Source organism: Lepisma saccharinum, chromosome 16, assembly GCF_977018435.1.
Source record: "Lepisma saccharinum chromosome 16, izLepSacc3.1, whole genome shotgun sequence".
Lineage (NCBI taxonomy): Eukaryota > Metazoa > Arthropoda > Insecta > Zygentoma > Lepismatidae > Lepisma > Lepisma saccharinum.
In genome coordinates this window covers 365,760-391,864 of record NC_139244.1, presented here as the reverse complement: position 1 = coordinate 391,864, position 26,105 = coordinate 365,760, and the positions used below count along the sequence as shown (strand labels likewise).

The window sequence follows — 26,105 nt, the reverse complement described above, 5'->3', positions numbered from 1 at the left end:
TTAGTGCCCACATTAATTCACAATAGGCGTTTTCAGCACAAACTACAATGAATGTCGACAGTATATGGTGTCCAACGATTTCCTGCTTACTGCGCAGACCCTCGAACATCCACAGTACTTCCTTACATTCTGCGCAACGTTGGATATAGACAAATATAAGAACAAAAATTCGTGGTAACCCTGTTAATATTCATCAAATTCAGCTAAGCTTACATCGGTAGTGTTCAAATCGATACAGCTTCATTTTACATCCGCAAGATGTAGTGATCATTTTTATTGCAGAAATTTGTGTAAATTTACAACAGAACTTCCGCTCATGCCGTCAGTGACGTTTGATTCGCCCTAAGATACGCAAGTGTATCTCACCCAGGAAAAGGATGCGTTTTGAGCATGTTCTTTCTAATGAACTCAATTTCCAAAGCGCTGTAAAGCGTCCGGTGTTAATATGCACACCGTAGGTAGTGAAAAGGAACGGGTCGAGATATAATATCGTTTAAATTAAACATTGCCACGGGCAAAAACCGTACAATTTTTTTGTCCATTCTGTGGTAATTTTGCTTGGCTCATTTAATTCTCAATTTTGTTTGGGAACGAAGGGATAATATGGGACACTTGTCACAACTTGACAGAAATTAATCGGTATCAATAGTGGGATTATAAGTCAAAGTGAGAATGAAACTAATAGTGTCAATATGAGGAAATTCAATAACAAACAAAGTGTAAGACTGTCCGTGTTCGTATCTTCCTTATTTTAAATTTGTTTTTCTGCATCTTTTGGCTAATCCCAAAGTGGTGATAAGATGGAATTGATGAGGAAACATTGAAGGACTCGAGGGTAAAACATGGTAACTGACATTTTGTTCATTATTGAGTCACAAAGTAAAAAGAGCCATTCTTCAATTTTCCAGTGTCATTGCCATGTCATGCAATTTGCATTGGACTCAGTGAACGCTTCAGAACACAACACGAAAACAAATTATCTACAGTATAGCTTCTAATAACCTTTCTGCTTAATAAACTTAATGACCAAAATGTCAGTTACCATGTTTTAACCACGAACCCTTCAATTAACACCTATTCGAGTTCCGTCGGAACTCGAATGGAAAACTCTGTTGGTTAACCAGTTAACGCGCTCAGCCAGTGCTTTCCTACCACCTAGGAAAACAGACAGGACGAGGATGAATGAGAAACTGCCGTGAATAGAAGGACGAGAATAACAGCAAAGAAGTTACAAACGTAAGAAGCAAGTGACGTAGGAGTGTAAGACATTTTGTATGTGGCATGACATGAAAACAAAGGTCACGAGGAACTATTGTAAACACAAGGATGTGCTGGAAAATGGCGACCAACTACCAGTCAATGATATCCAATACCATTCCTCAATTTGAATTAGAAGACAGCAGTTCTGAAAGGAATATTTTGCTACTTTTCCGCTGGCAAAGCTGAAGGAAAGAGTCCAACGAAGTGAATGCCAGAATTTAGATTCCCTGTTTCTCTCAACCAATTGGGAAAATTCTGGCGCCAAATTAGTACAGATAGAACTGTGATTTTTGATGCATCCTGTCTAGGGTGGCTTTGGAGTACTTTTCATAGCGTGGTAATTCAGAGATTCGTCAAGAATTCTCAGTCTGGAAGTCTGTAAACCAGAGCTTTCTGAAGAAATTTAGATAAGATATCCTGGTAGGCACGTCACTGCCTGAAGGGTTGGTAAGGGGACTAGATGCCATGGTATAAGATGCGCTGTCGTATTTCAGAAATAAGTTGATGGTGTCGCAGTTTGGTCCATCTCGGAAGAGACTTTAAAAAAGAAAAGTCTCGTTTCGAGAAACTGTTACGACATTTCCAATTGTGAAAAATTACTTCTGCTAGAATTCCTTCTGAAAGATAAAGGAAATTTGTAAAGCCCTAACATCACCTAATGGAATTGAGACAATACGTTTCCCAGTTGCAGAAACAGAAACTCGCAGGGGAAATATTTTATAGTCTAGCCTGTAATATGAAAGACACTGAAAATAGTTTTCTTTCATACAGAGTGTCCGAAAATAGTGTTTACACTCTTTGAATGTTAAGAACAGAGAAGCTATTAAAGATAACTTGACTGGGCCATTTGTATTTGAAGCTGCAATACCTTCATTGAGTGCGTATGTAGGCATTCTGTTGTTTTTAGTTCCACCACGGCCCACCAGGTGGTAGGCATTTGTGTACCCAAAGTGGCAGAGGTGAGCAATGTAAGAAGTGTCAAATAACCACCCAGATCTCCCAATTTAACACCCTTAGATTTCTACCTCTGGAAAACTGAAGAACGATGCGTATCCCACAAAGCCATGGTCACTGGATGACATGAAACATGCGATTGACACTACGTGTGCTTCCCTTCCTGTGGAAACCATATCTGCTGTTTGTTGATTCATATATCTGTTCTGTAGCATTGCAGACAAAGTATTGCTGACAATGAACATCTGTAACTTTAAGGTATGCGACACACAAAAACGTTCATACTTGCACACGAACCTGAGTCCAAAGCATGAAGCCTTAGACCGCCCGGTACGGGACACTTGCTGTAATTAGTATTCCCGTTCAAAGAGTGTAAATACTATTTTCGAACACACTGTATTCCAATTGGTGATGCAAAGTGTTGTGATCAATTTTAAACTAAGAAATTTGAACTGAAAATGCGCGAATCTCACTTAATTTGCAACATTTCGTAGCAGCTAACGATTGCGTCTAATTTTGGGGCATAGCATCCCGTCCGGGTGAGACGTTCACTTACGGCCAGCATCTTCCCATGTTCCCCGGCCAAAAGACAAGTTTGGGCGTCGGGCAGAGTGCGGGGCCCTGAATCTGACGGAGCAGAACCTACCTGGCGGAAGATAGACGTCGCCTGCTAGGACTTGTGCGGTGGGGGACTCACCTGGGGTGGCGAACACGAGGAGGTCCCAGACGGCGAGCGACAGCAGAAGGGTCACGCTGGACATGGCCTCTCGGCACCACCATCTGACCACTTGACCCACGGACATCCCCATCCCGGGATCAGTGTTTCCATAGTAACTGTTAGGGTCTCCGTGCTTCCATCACCTGCAACGACAAACAATCCCTTATTCACTACTTTTCCAGACAAACAGCAGAAAGCTGGTTTTTTATAACAAACACCTACTCAAACATACTACGTGAGAGGAGGCTGTGGTGTTTTGGTTATAAAAAAACAAATGATATTAACGAATAACCACAAACTCCCACTCCTCCGAGCAAGGTGAATCACAGCCCCCCCCAAAAAAACCTAGAGGAAATTGCAAAAACACTGAATTTAAGAAAACAAATTTAAAACCAATTTCTAAAATATTAATAAATAACCAATAAATTCACAATATGAAATTAAGTAACAATTTAAGGATTGAAGTTTAAATAAATATTATTAAATATAAGAACCATACGTTAAACAAAATAATATGTGACCATGATATGAATTACAAGGAAACTCCAATTTTTTTAATATGTAGTTAGCTCGAATGAATTAATATGTTAAATGGATATGATGAAATATACCAAGTAAATAAATAAATGCATTACAAAGGTCCAATGTTAAGTAAACTGTAAGCTTAAGGGTAACCCTACTTCAAATAAATAAATAAATAATAATAATAACGGTTGATCCGAAACGGAAAAGTTACCTTCAATACCCATTACAACCAACAAATGTAACTTATTAACAAGATCAAAGGAACTTTGTTTTACAGGGATGAAGGTTCATGGTGATACTTTCCGCCACTGGTTGGCTTCTCGTATGCCGGAAGGCCTTTTCAGCAGTGTCGGCGAATTGGTGCCAAAACGTTAGGGGGGGGGGAAAGACCAGAATGATTCTCTTCCAAACGCAACTTGCAATTAAAAATGGTAGCATACTCGCGCAGAGATCAGGGCTTCCCATATGATATAGTGGTAACGTCGTCTCCTTGTAATCGGAGGGTTACCCGGTGGAAGCCCAAAGAGGTGTGAATTCCACTTTAAACTGTAGGTCCAGTCTCGATTAGCCTATCTGGGCATAAACTGGACTTAAACTTTGACGATGATTCTGAAATCCATTGTTCCCTTCTTTTTTGTAAGAAAAGGAACAGTTTCAGAACAAGCTGGCAACTGGAATGAACTTTGCAAACGAGTTGGCAACTCCAGCGAAGGGGTGCAAATGGAGCAATGGGATGGCTCGCCTCAAGAACTGGGGAGGCAATTCAAGTTGAAGTCAAAGGGTGGTGTTCTTGCTCACTTCTCCATAACAGTATTTTCAAAATTATCTGTCTCTTCCATTAATTTTCATTCACACGATCATTTCTTGACTTTTCCCAGCTTAGCAGGGACCAGGGGTAGAACAATACAGTGCGACTGATAATTTTCATCTGGCGCCTGAAATTTCCAATTCAGTGCCAAAAAATATATATTTTTAATATTTCGAGTTTGCTTATGAAAATTTCCTTTATATTTTTTTAAAAATAAAGAGTAGAGTCAGGCACGTATTTAGAAATTTATTTCGGGGGAGGGTAGAACCAAGTGTCTCATAAATAATAATAATAGTATTAACGTTTAAATTATACACTTATTATAATTCTATTCAATTAAAATAATATTAATTAAAACATATTAATATTGTATTGCTATTATTATATGCATAGGTAAAAGGACGGTGTAAGAATAGAGATACAAAAGCATGTATTCATTATCCAGCGTACTTGTAGTTAACATCCCTAAACTTTTGCATGAAAGCAACTGTCCTGACAGGCAAATCAGTGCCAAATAGATAAAAATAATAATATTTATTAAATAACAAACGAATGTTAGATCCAGTTGAAATATAAAGTTTCAGATCAATATCTCTTGTACTGTCATTCAAAGTTCGGTGGGAATAAATAACCTCGATTTACAGCAAATGCTATACAAGTATATTTTCATTGTTTTATGTTAGTACTTGGTAAGCCTTGGGGAAGGAGGGGGGGGGGGTCCGGGCCCTTGGGCCTCGCCCTTCAATATGTCCTTGCCACTCCGGTAGAATAGTTTTGACTCCCAATACAAAAATTATGCAACAAAGGAGTCATTGCACTACGTTAGCTTTTGTTTAGACATATAAATATTAATGTTAAATAAAGCAATTATAGAAACTAAATATTTACTGCCTTTAAATAAGTTCGGTGGAAATAAATATCACTCGATTGTACAAAAAAAAAATGTAAAAAAACCGTATATTTTCAATATTTAATGTTTATGATTGGTAAGTATTTCGGGGCGGGGGTCCGGACGCCCTGGACCCCCTTAAATACATCCTTGAGTACAGTATGTGTATTTTTATATCATTAAATCAGAATAATAAACATGCAGTTATTATTTTTTTTCACTGTTTTCACTGTTGCAAAACGAATTTTAAAATCTGCAGCGATATGGTAGTCTGGTTTGACATGTATTAGATTGTATTCTATAGTTATTCATGCAGTTACCAATAGAATCTTCTTTAGGAATGCCACTCCGGTGCAAGAATCAATTACTTTTAATCCAATCTTGTATTAATTAATAAATTAAATGTTTTAAGATCATATTTCAAAATGTGTAGCTTTATCTAGTTGGATTCATGGCTTTCTTATTTAAAAAGAAAAAAATCTCTGTCCGGATTGACATAAAGATGTGCAAAAGCGAGCCAAAATTGAAGTACAGCCACCGACACTTCTGGGTTGTAATTCTAGGGTGTTGGGGAAAAAGCACGTAAGTCACAAACTGCAAGTTTCTGTTGCTCCATTCAAGTCACGCTGAATCAATTAAAGAAAATATTATAATTTTGTATTGGGCACGTGTTAAGACTCAGTTGTTACAATATGCAGATGATGTAGATTTACTGGGGATGATGTAAATACAATTAAGAATAATGCTCAAATATTTTTCAAAGCAGCTAAAGAGATAGGTTTGGAAGTTAGCAAAGAGAAAACTAAATATATGCTTACAGGCTGAAACCAAGTGTTAGGTAATAATCAAAATCTAAATATTGATAACATCTCGTTTGAACCAGTTTCCAAATTCAAGTACTTAGGAGTAATACTAACAAATGAAAATGATATTAAAGAGGAAATAAAAAGCAGGCTTAATTCAGGAAATGCATGTTACTTTTCTCTTCATAAACTTTTGTCTTCTCGTTTATTATCTAAGAAATTAAATTAAAATATACAAAACAGTAATATTGCCTGTAGTATTATATGGATGCGAAACTTGGTCCCTTACATTGAAAGAGGAACATAAATTGAGAGTATTTGAAAATAAGATCCTTAGGAAAATATTTGGACCTAAAAGGGATGAGGAGACTGGTGAGTAGAGAAGGTTACATAATTTAGAACTTCATAATTTGTATTCATGTCCAGATATTATTAGAATGATTAAATCAAGAAGACTTAGGTGGGCAGGCCATGTGGCACGAAGGGGAGAGGAAAGAAGAGTTTACAGGATTCTTGTTGGGAAACCTGATGGTAAGAGACCAGTAGGAACACCAAGACGAAGATGGAGTGGTAATGTCGAGATGGACCTAAAGGAAATTGGTAAGGATGGAAAAGAGTATATAGATCTTGCTCAGGATATGGACAGATGGAAGGCCTGTGTTGCTGCAGCCATGAACCTTCGGGTTCAAGAAGGCTACAGAGTTAGTTAGCACGTGTAAAGATTCTTAACAGTGATGATGATCCAACATGTATATTATGTCTGTAATGTTTGTTATGTAAAGAATTGCCATAAATAACCGCCTGCTATAAAATTTAATTATTCCACTGAAAGCCACTGATGTTGTTACTACCTAGTAGTGTCAGTGACTGTACAAGCTGAACTTGGACTCTCTCGGCATATACTCCAGTATACACTCTGTCTCAGTTGTCTCTGGAGCAAGGCAGCACATAGCGTCACAGAAGGCGAGGAAATCGAGAGGGCATAGTACACGCTGCTCGAAGGCTTCCCCCCCCCACGCAATCTCGTCCCCTCTCACGTTTTCATCGGTGGAGCCGTCTCGCGTCTCTACTTGCGCAAAGACCTGCTCCAGAGATGCCTGGGATAGGGTATAGTTCCGGATTTCGCCGCTTCCTTCCGCAGCGCTGCGAGCAGCCTTCGAGAGCCGTGCATAGACATTCCCAGCAGCCGAGGTTGCTACGAGGCATATGGGGATGCGTGATCCCGGGAGGGGCCAACTTCCCCCCCCCCCATTATGCATTCTGTCCCGTGTAATTTCTAATTACCTCTCCAGGTGGTGCTGATAACGCCGCCGGAGTCACGTAACGCACTCCGTGAATAACTAACGAAAGCTCTTGACGTGGTCCCAAGTTTCCCCAATCGATGCAGATGCCATCGCTGCCATTCGGGGTAAGAACGTCTTGTTAGGGGGCCTCGCCTCGCGTGAGAAGTTTCCGAGAACTGCCTTTGCGCTTTTCTTCCAGGAAACTTTTTTTTCCTCCGTTTCCGCACGCTAGATGAAGTTTTTGAGAATGTTCCTAACCTGTGCGTGGTTTTGGATCTATCATCAGCAGGCGAAGAAACGACCAATCGAAGATGGAGCCTCGCTTTTCTGAGCTACCAAATAGCTCGCCCCATAGAAATCACTGCCATCATCTGCGCAAAAAGAGTGTTTATTGGCAAGTGATGCTTCACCACAAACTGCACACACGAAAGCAACAAGCTGCACTTCACCACAAGCCTCACACCAAAGTGGCAAGTTACAAATCACTCCAAACCGTACTCCAAAATGGCAAGTTACAGTTCACTCGAAGCCGAATTCCAAAGTGGCAAGTGACACTTGAATACAAGCCGCACTCCAAAGTGGCAGGTTGCAATTCACTCCAAGCCGCACTCCAAAGTGACAACTTACAGTTCACTCCAAACCGCACTCCAAAGTGGCAAGTGACACTTGAATACAAGCCGCACTTCAAAGTGGCAAGTTACAATTCACTCCAAACCGCACTCCAAAGTGACAATTTCAATTCACTAAAAACCGTACTCCAAAGTGGCAAGTGACACTTGAATACAAGCCGCACTCCAAAGTGGCAAGTTACAATTCACTCCAAACCGTACTCCAAAGTGGGAAGTTACAGTTCACTCCAAGCCGCACTCCAAAGTGGCAAGTGACACTTGAATACAAACCGCACTCCAAAGTGACAAGTTACAATTCACTCCAATCCGTACTCCAAAGTGGCAAGTGACACTTGAATACAAGCCGCACTCCAAAGTGGCAGGTTACTATTCACTCCAAGCTGCACTCCAAAGTGGCAAGTTGCAATTCACTCCAAGCCGCACTCCAAAGTGACAAGTTACAATTCACTCCAAGCCGCACTCCAAAGTGGCAAGTGACACTGGAATACAAGCCGCACCTCAAAGTGGCAGGTTACAATTCACTCCAAACCGTACTCCAAAGTGGCAAGTAACAGTTCACTCCAAGCCGCACTCCAAAGTGGGAAGTGACACTTGAATACAAGCAGCACTCCAAAGTGGCAAGTTACAATTCACTCCAAACCGTACTCCAAAGTGGCAAGTTACAGTTCACTCCAAGCCGCACTCCACAGTGGGAAGTGACACTTGAATACAAACCGCACTCCAAAGTGACAAGTTACAATTCACTCCAATCCGTACTCCAAAGTGGCAAGTGACACTTGAATACAAGCCGCACTCCAAAGTGGCAGGTTACTATTCACTCCAAGCTGCACTCCAAAGTGGCAAGTTGCAATTCACTCCAAGCCGCACTCCAAAGTAACAAGTTACAGTTCACTCCAAACCGCACTCCAAAGTGGCAAGTGACACTTGAATACAGGCCGCACTCCAAACTGGCAAGTTACAATTCACTGCAAACCACACTCCAAAGTGATAATTTCAATTCACTCCAATCCGTACTCCAAAGTGGCAAGTGTCACTTGAATACAAGCCGCACTCCAACGTGGCAAGTTACAATTTACTCCAAGGCGCACTCCAAAGTGGCAAGTTGCAATTGACTCCAAGCCGCACTCCAAAGTGACAAGTTACAATTGACTCCAAGCCGCACTCCAAGGTGGCAAGTGACACTTCACTACGAACTGCACCTACCTGACTAACCACTTTCAGCTCGTTTGGTAAAAAAAACATTCACTGCGCATGCGCGACAAATAAAGGGTTGACGCAATACACACCAGCTCCGTCCGAATGACAACTAAGCGACGGGAGTAATGAAATCAACAAGGTCCTCAACCTTACATATTTTGATTCATTTGAAATTTTGCACACCCGAAGTAGGAAAGTATGCAAAATTCTTTCGTATTTCCGAAATTACAGTGTTGCAAACTGTGCGATTTTGACCATTTTTTCTAACGTCTTGTTAACTTTCAATTGCAATATTTCGACAATGAGGGCACCTAGAGAAGTGTTTTCAAAAAATTATGTCACTCAATAACTGTACAAAATTTTAAATTTTGATGCCACTATTATTTTTATTATTTATTATCTTAATAGGGTACATTTAAGCCGTAGAATATTTCATGTAGTTCATTATTAATACAAGTAATGGCTTGATGCCCTATATAATAAAATACCTACACAATAAAACTCCGTCTAAATAAAATGAGACGATTTAAAATGTTTACATGATTTGTATATTATTCTATAGTATCATACAAGCCAGTGCTCGAAAAATCTTCATCAGAGCTATGCGCCAGCTCTGAAATTCAGGCGCCAGGAAACCACCTACTGGCAATTGTGCATACTAGAAGAAGTTGAGCATCACCGTATTCAAAACATTGCTAAATCATGTGAGAAAGCATTAGTGGTTGGGGGACAAAGAGTAAGGAATAGTTACTGATTCTATGAAATGTTCACAACGTTGATAAAAAATCATAACACCATTAAGCCTTGTTTCCATGATATGAAAAACTCAATATGCAGACCAAGGCAGAAATTTATTTTATTTTAAAACATAAACTAAACGTAATGTTTCAACCTACTAGCAAGGTCTTCTTCAGACTCTGTACTAAATACAAAAGAGTATTTAAAAAAATCATTTGCTAAATTACGTTGTACTGCAATTTGAACTTAGACTCTTCAAAATTTTGTACATGCAAACTTAAAAGAACGGCAATATTAAAGCAAAAAAACACAGTCGCCAGGCTGAAATTTTTAGTCGCCATGGCGACCTGGCGATTGGGATTTTTCGAACCCTGTACATAGCATATATATTGAAAAGAAATGGGAAGTTAAGGATGTGTGGATATGGAATTGACTTTTCACGGAAAGAGATTAAAAATTTTATTAATTGTAACATTAATTGGAAACGTTACGTTTTAGTGATTTATTTTCCACAATAAATTTTGTCTTTGTCAGCATTTAATTGTTTTTTAAAAAAATAATTATATGTAGAGGGAGAGAGAAAGATTCGCGATAAAAGTGAGTACTAAGATTCTCTGTATCTCAAAACCTCAAATTGTGGTTACGATCTTAAAACTATGACAAAATACGTGAATGCAAGTTTGAGTAACCGTGCTAAAGTGTGGATGTTCAACTCGGCGTCTTACGAGAGGTACTTTCCCTCGCAGTAATTCTCATGCTGAACAACTCTTTTCTTGATGAGGGAGCTGCAGTGAATAAGAGGAGGGGAGCAAGCTCTCAAGCCCCCTCCGAAAAAAACAGGAGGGGAAAGAGAGCATTAAAATTCCCGAGGGACGGCGCACGGTGATTGAGACAACCATGAAAAACGGGATTATATCCTTCAATATCCGGCAACCCCACATTGGGTACGTGACCGCAGTGTTGCATACATTTCAGGTGGGGGGATTTGCGAAGGGTTCCTGCAAGGAATGAGAAAAATTGGATGGAAACTCTGCTGAATATTGATGAAGGCCCTCGTCTGCCATGTCGGAATCTGCTTTTTCCTCTCTGGAGAGAGAACATGAGAGGTGTCAGGGCATCAGGCGGAGGAGGAATTACACTCGCGCTTCAAAATTACGTAAGCGACAATCTAATTATGCTATTCACACTATATCTACAATATACAAGATTAGCGTCTCTTGTGCCACTTTTTGCCAATCGCGACGGTGATTATGACTGATGATTACGTGAAAGTGGCTGGTACTCAAGGGGCACTGGGTTCGATTTCTGGTGGAGGCACGGTGGTTCGGATCCCACTTTAAACTGTAGGTCTAGTCCCGATTAGCCCATCTGTGCATAAACTGGACTTAAAACATCAATTAAATTCAAACCATGCCTGGCATGTCTCCTTGGAAAATAAAAACATTTTTACTCGGGCGTTTCACACCATTGAGCATAATATGTCTTTAGAATTATACATTGAAAATGAACAAAAATAATACGGTATTAACTGTTTATTGTACTGTGCCTAAATTTGAAGACTAGCACAGTCCGCTATGACGCCAGTGATCACGTGTTCGAATCCCGACCTGGACAATGTTGTTCTTTGTGTGTCCCTTCATCAACATCATCATATATTTCATCCTCATCTACGCGATTAGCCAAAGTGGCAGAAAAGCGAAGTAAAATTAACCAAAGAAATCAAGATTTATAACAACTGAGAGTCGCCGCCTACGGCCATGGTAAGGTCTAACAGTGGAAGGTGCAGCTATTAGGTTTTGTATGTTAATATCTCGTTGGACGTGTCAGTTCTATAGGTGGGTTTACATTGGTCGAGTAGACGGGAGAGTAGCTGGAGCCAGTACTCGCTGCAGTAGTCAGGACAGTCGAGTGGCTGTCCACGGAGGACGACCGAGTTGATTCCTCTTCCATCGATTTCTTCACTCAGTCAATGTAAACGCTTTCTGAGGACAGTACCTACAGTGCTTGTGTTGTGTGAGTGTCCAATGTCCATGGAATTTGTGTCGATTATAGGAACAAACAAAATACACTACGGGAGTATGAAGCTATAAGTGTAGGAAATGAGACTTGATGTATATGGCGTAGAAGTAAAATTAAAAATAAGTAATTTACGTTCTACATAACCAAGAACGATTGAAAATACAAAAATCAAGGAAATTGGTTTTCTTTCCACACATGTCCCCGTGCGTTATTGTATTCATTTCTCGTGAAAAAAAAGTGAGTAAACCGTTTCAGAACTTTTTTCTTTTAAATCGCCGACGTCGATTGGTTCATTCTGTGAAAAGAGCATCAAACAGCTGCAGCTACTATCACACTTTGCTGGAAAAGCGTAGAAAGTGTGTAAACAGCTACTCGCCATAGAAGGGTCGAGTCGAGCAGACAGGACAGTAACTCGTCTCAATAATTCTCCCGCTCACTCGACCAATGTAAACCAGCCTTACAGGTGGATTTCAAGTGACGTCAGGCCGCCATGTTTTGGGCCAATTTTACCACAATGCTACAGTTTGTGACGTAGGTGATACCCACCTTTAGGCTATTTCCACCCTTCTAAAGACGCGGAGCGATTCAACTTAACAAGAATTTACAATATGTTTTGAAACGTATTATGAAACGTACTCGAGAAATAAAATTGCAGGCTGGGAAGCCAAAGTGGGACAAAAACAAAGCAAGGGGGAACAAGCTTCGAACTACCAAGCCCGTCACTGGTGGTTGACGTTCCTCGTCCAGACCCCCGCGCCGAGAACAAGTGATATTACGCGGCTCCGAATCGAACACAGCCGTCTAACGCATCGCCATTTGCTGCAAGGACTAGAACCTCCGTTATGCCGGAATTGCAACGTTGTTTTACGTGTTCGACACATTCTTCTCGAATGTGCCAATTATAATCACCTGAGACAGAGTTTTAACCTTGCCAAGGACTTGTCATCCATGTTGGGTGACAATGTCACTGTTTTGACGAACGTTTTTAGGTTTTTGAGAAGAGCAGGTCTCTTCCACTGTTTCTGAGGTAGTTTTAAGCTATCCTTACCTTTTTTAAAGTGTTGTGTTTGTCCAATGCAGGTCTGTTTACAACCTGCATTTTTAACCCTTCTTCAAGGCGTTACTCTTTTTTTTTTTGAGGTAAGGGTTTTACATAAGGGGATCTTCCCCGCATTCATTGAAGAGTGCAAAAGGCCCAAAAATTTTAATTCAATCAATCGATCAATTATTGATAAGCAGTGCATTCCATTCACCAAAAAGCATCACTTTTGCATGGTTATTCCCTCTTGAACTCCAGAGTTCAATCGTCCCCCTGCTTACACCTTTCCTCATTGCAGACCCGCCCATCCACCCGTTCCTTTATTCTCTTCCTGGAACATCCGATTAAGTCACGCAAACCATGAAACAAAAGAAGACAGCGTGGCGCTTCAGTGACGTAAGAGTGCCTCTAAAAAAAACAAAAGACGACTGAATGTCTTGTCAATATCTTGATTAAAGAGACTCAATAGTAGAGATGACATGGAATGTAGTGTAAGCAACATATACAATGTGCCACTTGCATTCTAGAGATCTTTCAGTTTCTTTCTGTTTGAACGTGCGAACCCTTGAAAAAAAAATGTTATCCTGAATAGATACAACCACGCAGCACAAGCTCCCAATTATTACCTTGTCTTGACAAACATTTTATCGCTAATTCTGAACACGAATACATTTGGAGACACGATCTCACTTTCTTCAGAGGTAAGTCACATGCAGTGGGATGTCCAGAATTTTCCAAAAGGGGGGGGGGGCTTCTTTTTAGTAGCCAGTCCTCATTTTGCCGTATTTTCCTGAGTTGAACCCCCAAAGGGGTGTATGACCCCCATCAACCTACCCTGGCCACGCCACTGGACACAAGGCATAAACTGTTGACACGTAAGAAGCTACTAGAATCATATTATCCTGCGTCAAATGATCTACATTCCAGTGAAGAAGTGAAATATTTCAAATGATGCACTTCTAACATTTCAATGAGAATTAGACGTTGGCTAGTTAAGCAAATAGATTCGATAACTGGAGGGTAAAAATATTATTTGTTGTCCTTTTATGTCACTTTTGGCTATTGGCGACATGAGAATGAATGTTGTTATGATGAAATTTATGAAAGCGCTCTAACAAAGAACAGCCACGTTCGCGCCGGTATTTGAACCTGGGAACTTCTGTGGCGAGGCAATAGCACACGGCAGTGGCTCTCAACCTTTGTGAAATCGCGGCCCGGTAAATTCGTTTTTTATGCCCCGATCCCAACAATTTTATTCGTAAATAGCTTTCTAATTTCTTTTAAAACTTTATACATTAATTAATATGTACCCTTTAAATTTAATCTATCTATATATATAAAAATGGATGTATGTATGTTTGTTCCGGCATAACTCTCGAACGCCTGGAGCGATTTCAACCAAACTTGGTTCACATATCACTTACAATCTGGAACGAAATAGTGTGGAGTTAAGACACCCCTCGCACCACTTGGGGTGGGGGTGGGTGACATGTAAAACGACAGATATTAGTGTGGAATCCATAGTTTTCGGGGTCGCTAAGAGGAATAGTGGCACTTCCAATGTCGTTCAACTCCAAGTTCATTTTACAGTATAGTTAGAATTCATTATTTTCCTGTCTAATAGAAGGTTGGGATAAATAAATACCCGGGCAACGCCGGATAATCAGCCAGTATTAAATAAATGGTGGCATAATCATAGAGAGTATTAGTTAGATTATGTCTAGGCTTGTTCACAAATAGAAAATTTGGTTTAAATTAGTTGAGTGCTGATTTTCATTTGTATGTTCCATTTCGGACAACGAAAAATTCCAATTATTCACAAGATTTCAACTTCAATATAAAGCGTGTCTCAAATATTTTCGTTTTTCAATCCGCACATTACGGAGAAATGAGATAGATCGCAAACGCTTGGCAACATTGTTAATATTTAGTTGCCATGGATCGCCTTACGGGGTAGCAACGTGCATTTTGTGTGCACTATGACGTGTAAACCGCCGGGACGTCCAAGGCCACTAAGATCGAACAGAAACGTTGCGTGCAGCTTCTTTAAATTTGTTTCGGATGACCCTTTCTGGGAATAATTGAATGTGAAAACATGAACGGTGACCATTTGTCCAATACTCTTTTCCACAAATAAAAATTTAATATTTAAGCTTTCTTTTGGTAATACATTTATTTTTATACAAAAAAATTAAGTATTTATTTTAATAGTTTTAAAAACGAAAATATTTCTGAGACACCCCTTACTTGTCAGTGAAAATTGCTGCGAAAACTAAATTGAGCGTGCTGCCAGTCCGTCAGCCGGGAAGCAACCCCCCCCTCCCCCGGTTACACCGTTTCATCCATCGCCGCCACCGACACGAAAACATTTTCTGTTATTGCATGGGAAACCCTAACGAAAGGCTGTCGTTCAAAGTGGTTGCCAGATGGGGCTGCAAGTCGTTTCACCCATCCGGCCTTAACTCGAGAAGTGCACGGGCGACGTCCCCTCTCAGGGAATTTGAATTCTCACCAGCACCGACGAGTTTGGTTTTACGTGGAGTTTAGGAACATATAGATAGGCTAATCGGGACTGGACCTATAGTTTAAATTAAGATCCGAAGCACTATGTGCTTCCACCGGGTATCGAACCCGGGATCTCTCGATTACAAGGCGACGATGTTACCACCACACCACTGGAGGTTTCAGAAGGTTAAGAGACAACAGTGACAAGGTTTCATTCGATCTAGGTTGCTAAAGCACAAGAACTCCATTTCTTCCCACCTACCTCCTCAGCTCCATTGCGACGAATGGCCACTTCCAGACGCTCCGCTGGTGGCATTAGGCGAGGCAGGAAGAGCGCGCTTAACATTAAAAAGCTATCGATTCTTCGCGGCTCTCATATTGGAGCGCCTTTTTCTTGACTTCGCCAACGCCAATCACTTTCCGCCACAGAGCAACACTTCCAGCTGCCTTGGGTGGATGGTTATATAACAATGGCACCTAACCGTCGCCTGTCCCTTCCTCCTATCTCTTTTGAGGTTGCGAAATCGTTCCACAAGGGGTCGCAGGCTGTTGGGACGAAGGTTTCAATGTTTTAAATTAGTTTCTTGCTGTTTTCAGCCTCATAACCAGGGGTAGAAAAATACAGGACGCTATAGCGCTAAGAAAGAAAACTTATTTTCATATTTCGAGTTCGTTTATGGAAATTCTTTATTGTTTTTTTTTAATAGCGAGAACAGTAAGTATTTTTTAATGTTTGTATGTTAAATCAGAATAGTAAACATCAGTCAAGAAACTCAAACTCAAGAAGCAAGCGGTTCACTTAACTGAATTAACTGCCTTACGCTTACTTGACATTAATTATAACATAAAATGCAAACATGCTTTACTTTCTGTTTGCCAAAAGAATGGATAACCAAACTAGGCCTACATGACATTAATTGTCATGAAAAATCAAAGTACAAAATATAAGTCCACTCTTTGCACAGAAACGCTCATCGGGACTGAATCTACAACCCTTATGCGCTTCCCATATATATATATATATATATATATACTGTATATATATTACCAAAACGATAGATTACCAAACTTAAAAGAAACGAAAGACATATTCGCATGAAGTAATGGGAGAATATTTAAAATTATGCAATGGATTCGTTGCGAATGCTTGAGTTTGCATTCTCTGTATTGGAATTAGAATAACAGATGAATTCTCTATTTGCAAAATTTATGATAAACAGAGTACAAAAGGAACAGAATTCAGATGAAACGGAAAACGTTTATGTTAGAAACAGCAGAAGGAGAAATGTAGTAATGGCATGAATATGTAATATATGCCGGAAAGTATTTGTAAATATGGAAATTGTATGTAAAAAAAAATAACAGAAATATTTAAAAATATGTGTTGAAGCTGATGTAGGATCTATGGAAAAGAAAAATATCATATTTCAAGCTTACACCCCACAATCGCAAAGATAATTAAGATAACATTGATTTACATATAAATCTGTTCCCTGCTAATTATCATGACTAATGGAGGATCCTAGTTAACTTCACAGCTGTAAAGAGCGAATTGTTCACCATTATTATGTCAATCGAAAACACTCAGGTTCGGGATTTATGACACAAAAGCTTGTGCTTTTCCATCATAGGTTCCAAGTAACAGAACGATAGCTCAATACATGTATTTTGGCGCCCTAGGCAGGATTGTGGTATGTCTCCACCTGCAATCCCAAGAACTGACCTTTTATGTGCGTTCATATTTTCATCTTGTGCAATGGTTTGTGATATTTACATCCTGCAAATTTTGAAGTGAGGAAAAAAATCCATAAAAAATAATGTAGGTTATATTTAATGAGTCGTAGTTTGCATTTCTGATTTAAAAGAGGTTATCATATTTAAGAATACAGTAGAACGTCGTGCATCCGCAAGAATTGGCACCGAAGGTTATGCGGATAACGATTTTTGCGGATAATCAAACATGTGTTTATTTAACAAAGAAAAGCACGTACAGCACAGGTTTATTTTATACATACAGTACACAGTACTACATACGTATACAGTACAAGAAAACAAAATACATGAGAAAATGAGATAAACTCGTAATATACGTACAGTACGTGCCTAAATTACAGTACTGTACCTGTTTTTTGAGTGTGCTGATAACTGACGTTGCGGATAATTGACGTGTGGATAAACGACGTTCTTCTGTATTTTAATTACGTCTTAGTGTCTGAAGAACACTTTAAAACGTACTATTACCACTACTGTGGGAAACAGAAAATTCCAGCAGTGTGTTACCAGAACATAAGCCTATAAGTAATAAAAAAATGCTAAATTTCGATAGGATAACTGATGGCTTTGCTTCATTGAAAGCAAAAAAAAAGTTAAATTCGAATTATTATTTTGTTTTGAGATATCAGTCGGATTTTCGTGACGTGGTCGAACACGGAACGCCACGTACCGCGTTTTTATAAATACTTTGTAAATATTTCTTAGGATAATGTGTAATACATACTTCATATAAATCCTCCCCCTCTGCCCCCAAGAAAGTATTTAAGGGTCCGTTCATAAATGGAAAATCTTCAATGGGAACACCCTGACAAATGTAAATTTCTCCCTCGCACATTCTGATTTTGTTCTCTTAGAAAAAAAATCTTTGAATAGCGTCCTCTGTGCATGAAGCCCTAGCCTTCAGCCCCTTCGCTACGGGCCTGCGAAGTAATGTCAAAAAGAAAGCAACGACTGCTACGTAAGCCTCTAGTTTCATGGAGCCGCCCCCCGTGGCAGAGCGGTTAGAACATCGTACCACGACGCCAGGGGTCCCGGTATCGAATACCGACCTGCGCATGGTTATTTGTGAGTGTTCATTCATCAATTTCATCACATCATTACCCCTCCCCATTTTCACAATTAGCCAAAGGTGGCAGATCAATCACTCTAGTTTCATGGACGGTTCACGAATTAGGGAATACCATATGATGGTTGACAAATTTGTCAACAGTTTCTCTACAGCATTTTCAAAAACGGTGATGTTGGAATGAAAGTTCAAATTTGGATTGTTCAATAAAACTACCATCCAGACGTCACTTTACAACGAACGCAAAGCACTAAAAAATATCAATAATCTTCACCGTCGTAGACAAACTTCAAAGCGCCCATCAAAAGTAACCTACCCTCGTATAACAGATTTACAAATTCCGAAATATTGTTTGATTTTAAGCTACAGCGGCTTACTGAAACAATTCCATTCCGCTAATATTTACTCCCAACTTCCCAAGAAGCGGCTATTGTTTTCTCAAGACAAAAGACTATCGATCGATGGTGTGGCACGGAACAGGCTTATTTTAGAGAAGGCCACCGGAACTACGTCATAATCTTCCCTCATCGAGTAGCCTTGAACTGGAACGAGAATAGAACCTTCGAGAGTTTAAACCCGATTTCCTAACAAATGACTGCGTGGGGAGGAGGGAGACTGTAAGGTTACGATTTATAACTTCTATTGTGAAGTGGAATTAGGTTGCAGTACGGGTGGAGAGGACAGGCTATTTCAAGATGAATTTTCTTGGTATCTTTTCAGTGCAGTAAAAAAGCATGTCCGTATACACCGATGAGCCATTACATTATGATCACCTACCAAACGAGCTATTACATTATGTCCGCAGTCGCATGTGCAGCAGTGTTCGACGAGCCGTGTGCTGTGAAACATTGTCCTGGTCACCACTGTTGTATCTGTGGGCGATTCCTCGCACTGTGGGCCTGCGATTGCTCTGCTCGCCTCTGGCATCAATGAGCCGCTGTCGACACATGGCTGGACGACATATTGTTTGCCCATCGTTGCACCACTTTCGATACGTGTTCACAACAGCGGCACGAGAGCAGACAACAACCCGCTCCGTTTCAGAGATGCTGGTACCAAGGTGTCGTGCCGTTTCCGAGATGCTGGTACCAAGGCGCCGTGCCATCACTATTTGACTTCTATGAAACTGGGATTTAACGGCTGCTTTTCCCATTCTGACGCCGTTGATCCTACTAACATCGAGCATGTAGACCTGCCAAATATATACCATGCTGCCAGCGTGTCACGTGTTACTCTCCACGCTCCAGGCGCGCTAAATATTCCCGGGTCGGGGTTGTCATAATGTAATGACTCATGAGCTAAACATTTGAAAATATGCGGCGAATCCGTAAAACGGATAAACAGACATATTGCATGAAGGATTTGTTGAGAATCCATACGATAGAAATACGATAAGGAATAAAAGAATATGTGGAGAGCCAGTAAAACGGATAAACGATAAAACTATCCAGATAATGCAGACATTTGGGTATTTCGGGTATTTCACATATCGGATAATCCGAAATATTCGGATATCAAAATCCGATATCCGGAATTTGCCATCCCTACTGTGAACATGCACAGTTGCATTAAAGAATGGTTGTCGCTCATCTGATGGAAAAGCAGACGACTCGTACTTCACTCAGATACACCGGGTTGCATACCCACCTAGGTAAAGAAATTATATATGTGTGTGTGTATATCCATATATGTATATATATATATATATATGTGTGTGTGTGTGTATGTGTGTGTGTGAGACGTACGGGGGGCAAGGGAAGATAACCATCTCTATATTTGGTCCGCAATTACTTCTTAAGGTTACATTTGTGGGTTGTGGGCTGAGATTTGTATGTGATTTTTGTAATTTTTGCATTAAAGAAGTTTAGTTTGTGCATAAGGGTAGTGACGAAATATCAATTCATTTGTTTTCCCTGGGTGGGCATGCAACCGTGTGTGTCTGAGTGAAACAGGGTAGTTTGTCTTTACTGACGCGACTGTACAGCCAAATAGGGCACCTATTTGCTCGGTTCTCTGTAAGGCGTTATGTGTGTTGCCTAAATCTACGGCGGCAGTACAAGTTGCTATTAAAATGCACTTATCGCTGTAGAGTTATGCAACACACACATCATCTTGCAAAGAAGAGAACATTTGATGATCTTGGTTTGCCATTTTTTATTGCCGGTGACCGTACATAATTATATAGAGACAGACAGACGCATAAAAACCGTTCACTGGCTCGGGAATCAACCTGGGGAAATTACATCGCAGTCTCGGATACAGCAAAGAAAGCCAGCGCACCGGCGATTTTCAAGTTCGGCTTGCTGACGTCAGCCACTGCCCATCGGGGTGTGGCTCGGGCTGCAATGTTGCCATCCGAGGAGGAAAAAAAACGATCCGCTAATTGTGGAATTTACAATTGAAAGAACGTGCCGGCTCGAAAGAGCGCTTGTTTGCACAAACGCCGCCTGTGCATGCCACCCGTCAATACACGCTTGCAATGCATGTTGCGTTCATTCAGGATACTGCAGAGGCTCTCTCTCCGGCAGCGACCGGCGGAGGACTATTGATCCCGACCGCCGAGCGCAAAGTGACAGCAGCACCGGGCAACCATGCCCCTCCCCTTGCTGTGAAATTTGCCTTCGGTTCGAAGCCAAACTATGAAATAAACAGAAAACGCGCCGGTGTGTACACAGCCTTAGAGTCAGTTGTACTGGCTGCCGTCTTTTATTTCAGTTTGTCTCGTTGTATAAAGAGTTTGCATGACCACAAAACATGCTTGCATAAAGCAAGAAGGACGACTGCTGGATGGAAAATCGAAACTAAACGCACTTTCATGAAATTAGGCGGGTGGCGTAAGTTCGCGCTGTTGCCAAGTCGGAGCACAACCACGTGTGTTTGGAGGTTTAAGAGAAAGAAAGATCTCGTTGTAGAGTTGGTCTCTGTAATCCACGTGATTGAAACTGACAGTATTTACTCGGAAGGTCAGGAATTACACAAAAGTGCCCCGAGAGAGGTCGGTCTGACGCTCGAACTAGGCAGCGCTGTTCGGTTGACGTTGCCACACAGTGCGCGGGAACCAGCGAGTTTTGTCCAGCTCTCGCTTTGCTTTTCCCATATGTGGCACCAGCGCAATTCTACCCGGCCGCCTACTTTCATGGCCGTGCTTTTAGTTGGATTTACAAGGTACGACCCACGGCTGATACAGGGTGTCCACCAAAATAACATCCAAAATTCTTGGTTATGTAAGGGGTGTAGCTACGATAGGTCGGAGGAGAACGAGCCCCCGGAAGAACATCACTTCGTACTGATTAGCCGAGGGAATCGCACTCTGAGTTTTTCCTTCCTTCCTAAGAGTAAAAAAAAGCACGAATTAAAATGCAACGCAGACAGGGGTGCTATAGTAGTGGTTTACACTTTTTTTTGTAGAGTAGTTGATGGATATTTTTTAACGATTCACAGCACTCTCTTTGCGCTACGGCGCCAGAGGTCGCGGGTTCGAATCCCGTCCTTGGCATGGGTGTTTGCGAGTGTCCATTCATCAATTTCATCACATTCTCACTCATCCCCATCTTCGAAAATTAGACAAAAGTGACACAAAAGGCGAAGTAAAATAAAGCAAATCAATCAATTAATCAATAAGAAGCATAAGGTCGGAATTTCTCAGTCCTTGTTCTCGCATAAAGTGGCTCTGGGGCTCACCCAACCTCAAATCAATGGGTACCTGGTAGCATCTCCAAAATAGCCGAGATCGAGAATGTGTGGGGCTCTACACCCACATCCCCTAACTGTGCCTTCATTGCACGGTGCTATGCACTGGGAACTTTACTCGTACAATAAAGAGCTTAGACCCCAAAATTCTTAATTCCTGGGGAAATCCCCTGTTGGGGGCATCACCGACTTGAGCGTGATGCGGTGTCGTCCAGCGGCGAGAGGTGGTTTTGGTGATGCCACGGTTGAGAGCGACGTTTCCTCCGTCCACCTGGCGGGTGTCGGTCGACCGCCGAGAGGACAGGTCAGAGCGTGATCCCGGCCGTAGTTCCGGGAACTTTTATTACGCGAAAGCCTTGGGACCAGGCCGATACTCGGAAGACCCAACCAGGTCACTCTGGCCTTCTCGGAACTTCACTCAGCCGCACGCGAGAGACCAGCGGGAGCCTTGGGGGGTTGGGAAATCCACAGAGGGGGGCGGGGGGTCGCCAGAACAACCGACAAAGGAATTAAACGCGAAAGTGACATTTTCGCGCTTAATTTGTTTCGCGGATGTTCCTTTCGCGTTTATTCTGGTGTTGAATTTAAATTTCGAGCTTAATTAGCATAGCAATATTCAATATCATAATAGAAATTATGTAACTTTATGTACCCATTTTGGTCTCAATACTTTTCAAGAGAGAAGAGTTTTAATGATCTAATGTTTTTACGTAAATTAGTAAGACAAGATCGGCTATGTTCTCAGCTGTTAGAGAGAATAAACTTGCATGTAACATATTTTACAGTGAGGAACAGAACACGCCATTCTCAAGGTTAAACATACACTAAAAATCTCCAATAGAAAGAGTTCAGAAATCGTTTAATGAGTGCATGATTTAGTCCTAGTGCATGATTTTAAAATATTTTTCGTTTCATATAATATTATTAGGCGAACAATTCTGTAAACCTTCCAAATTTATTGGATTTGACTACAAATGAGTTTTAACTGTATTTATAATATGTTGTTACACAATTATAAATGTTAACATTATTTTATGTATATTATTAACATTTGTGTGTATTATTTTACGTACATTTGCGGCTACTTTTCGGAATTAGGGACGATGAGTATGGAATTGATCAACGGGCAGCCACAAAGCAACGAAAATGTCCTCTGTGCAACACAGCGATAAACTTGAACGACTTTTCTTTGTAATTTTTTTTTTGTTATTTAGCGTCGCTTTTCTGCCACTTTTGTCTACTAGCGACGATGATGATGAATAATGATATGAAAAGAAGAACACCCATGTCCTCACTCATGATAAAGGCACAGGTAGAGACATCCGTGCTTCACCTGAGGTTCGAACACGGAACTGTTGCCATCGCAAGCGTTGGACGTTGACGCAATCACCAAGGATAATCGATCAATGCATGTCTCTCCACTCATGAATAGCTAAGAGGCTATCGATTATTAAATAGCTAACAAGATATCGATTATTAATGCCAGAACTAAGAGGACTCAAGCATGCAGAGTAGACCAGCCTGTCCATCATTTTTGCACGGCGGAGACGGTGTCATTCTCGACCGCCAATAACAAGAGAGCATTACAAGACCAGGCTAGTTAGGCTACACTTTTTGACATCAGGTATGGTGCAGGTGCATCCCAATGTCAGGATGGTGCAAGGAATTTGCATTCAACCAAGCAGACGTTGAACCTAAGAATGGGGTGTAGATTCAAGAAATTACACAAGAATCATTAGATGACTGAAAAGTAAGGAATGGTCTCTTAAATTACAAAATAGTAATATAACAACTACTTCTAATGAAAAAGTTAGTTAATATATAATAACATAGGAGTGTCAAACCTATCTGCTGCTTTAAAACTTGCATTTCATTGGTTAGCGCACACCACGTGACCCTACACCAGGGGTTTATGCAGAAGTTTCCTTCTTGGAGGGTGTAAGTTCGTATTTAAGGGGTGTAAGTACATATATTTAGAGCCAAAATGACCTTAAATTGATGGGCTCGGGTGTAAAACATGGTGACATTTTGGTCATTCTTGAGTTACAAAGTAAAATGTGCCATCCTTGAATTTTCGAGTGATATTGCCATGTCATACAATTTGCATTGGACTCTGTGAAGCCTTGAGAAATTGGTAAACTCAAGACGAAAACAATTGATCTACAGTATAGCTTCTAATAACCTTGTTTCTCAATGAACTCGGAAATGAACAAAATGTCACTTACCATGTTTTACACCCGAGATCTTAAATTGAGCCTTTGTGAAAAAAAATAGGGTGGTGTTGAGGAAATTCTGAGGGGAGGAGGGTGTTAGTGCAAACGGTGCAGACACCAAATACACTACGTGACGAAGGAGACGGCTCGATGTTGCACTTTGTTACCAAGAAGACGCGGGAGTGCAAAAAGAGTCAAAATGTGCAGACGCCTAGCCGGGCGCGGACAGAGCTGAAACGGAGGATTTAAATAGGATTATAAGGTAGCACGGTACAGTTAGTGGGCGTAGGATTGGTTTGTTGTTTTAAGTCCACTTTATGCACAGTAAGGCTAATCGGGACCGTACCTAGAGTTTAGAGTGGGATCCGAACCACTATGTGCCACCACCGGGAATCGAACCCAGGACCTCTTGATCACAAGGCGACGACGCTACCACTGCACCATCGGGGAGGCTGTTAGTGGTCGTAGGACTATACCGGGTGTTCCATAAATAATTGAGGGGTTGCAAAAATTTATTGCAAGTAAACTATTGAACTTACGTTAATGAAACCAGTCCAGAACGAACGAGGAACTCAACCAGTTTTTTTAACACCTACAAATGTTCAACGTGTGCACCACGGATGACGCGGCGCTCATCAACACGACAGTTTACTTCTTGCCACACTCGCGTCAACACTGGTCTGTCGATAGTGTCCATCGCTGCGACGATACGCTCCCTTAGGGCATCTGTGAGACGAATACCCTGTCTTCGATGAAACCCCACAAAAGGAAGTCACACGGTGATCTTGCGGACCAAAACATTGCACAAAACACTGTGCGTGATTTGAGTGTCACCTAGCGACAGCGATACGAACTCTCAGCTTAACAAAACACACGCACAAACGGTTAATTATGGAACACCCGGTACATCAGTTCTTGGCGAGTAGCTCCATGCTACAAAAAACTTCATAGTTACTTATAGCGCCCGAACCACGCCCTGGGATGTCGTAGCTGTGAAAGACACGAGATGCAGGATTGATTTGGTTTAGTTTACCTTTCTGCCACTTTTGGTTAACCGCGAAGATGAGGATGAGTGATAATATGATGAAATTGATGACGGGACACTCGCAAGGAACATCTATGTCCAGGCAGCGATTCGAACCCGTGACCCCTGGTGTCGTAGCGCGCTGTGCTAACCACTACGCCACGGAGGTCGGCTAAGAGAGAGAAAGGGGTAAATAGATAGATATAGCAAGTCACAGAAAAAGAGAACTTGTTACGTCCGATTTAGACAACGACTGGGCATAAATTTGAGTTTAAACCGAAGAACTGGGCCTTCACCGGTAAAAGTGGACGCTTTGATTACAAAAAGACAAGAGCAAAATGGAGATAGAGAAAAAATGAGAGAAAAGGAGTGCGAGGAAAAAGATATAAAGAGTAAGAGAAAAGAGAAAGAAGAGATAAAGGGTGAGGGAAAAGAGAAAGAGTGAGAGAAAGATAGAAAAAGAAAGGGAGAAAAGGTGAGAGAAAAAGAGAGAGAAAGAGTGAGAAAAAGAGTTAGGAAAGAAGTGTGAGAAAAAGAGTGAAATAGTGAGAAAAAGAGAAGGATTGAGAAAGACTGAAATAGTGAGAAAAAGAGAAGGAGTGAGAACAAAAAGAGAGAAAGAGTGAGAACAAAAAGAGAGAAGGAGTGAGAACAAAAAGAGAGAAGGAGTGAGAACAAAAAGAGAGAAGGAGTGAGAACAAAAAGAGAGAAAGAGTGAGAACAAAAAGAGAGAAAGAGTGAGAACAAAAAGAGAGAAAGAGTGAGAACAAAAAGAGAGAAAGAGTGAGAACAAAAAGAGAGAAAGAGTGAGAACAAAAAGAGAGGAAGAGTGAGTACAAAAAGAGGGGAAGAGTCAGAAAAAGAGAGGAAGAGTGAGAAAAAGAGAGGAAGAGTGAGAAAAAGAGAGGAAGAGTGAGAAAAAGAGAGGAAGAGTGAGAAAAAGAGAGGAAGAGTGAGAAAAAGAGAGGAAGA

General features: G+C 41.0%; 2 protein-coding genes across 12 annotated transcripts in view; both read right to left on the bottom strand.

Moving 5' to 3' along the window:
- Positions 1–26,105, bottom strand: part of LOC146000180 (protein turtle-like) — a 327,541-nt gene that overhangs the window by 140,693 nt on the left and 160,743 nt on the right. For 8 of the 11 annotated variants that reach the window (XM_083137521.1, XM_083137526.1, XM_083137528.1 and 5 more), the window contains one exon: positions 2,861–3,075. In XM_083137521.1, coding sequence (XP_082993647.1) covers positions 2,861–3,023 — 163 coding nt within the window. In that variant the 5' untranslated portion in view covers positions 3,024–3,075. The remainder of the gene's footprint in view (positions 1–2,860; positions 3,076–26,105) is intronic. The other 3 variants (XM_083137527.1, XM_083137532.1, XM_083137529.1) reach the window with 1 other exon arrangement.
- LOC146000137 (uncharacterized) lies at positions 19,000–19,392 on the bottom strand. The gene has a single exon (XM_083137479.1). The coding sequence runs from the start codon at positions 19,390–19,392 to the stop codon at positions 19,000–19,002; it is 393 nt and encodes a 130-aa protein (XP_082993605.1).

Bases quoted from the DNA above. Each gene is read 5' to 3' on its own strand.
- LOC146000137 (XM_083137479.1), bottom strand. From the start codon at position 19,392: ATGCTCGATGTTAGTAGGATCAACGGCGTCAGAATGGGAAAAGCAGCC.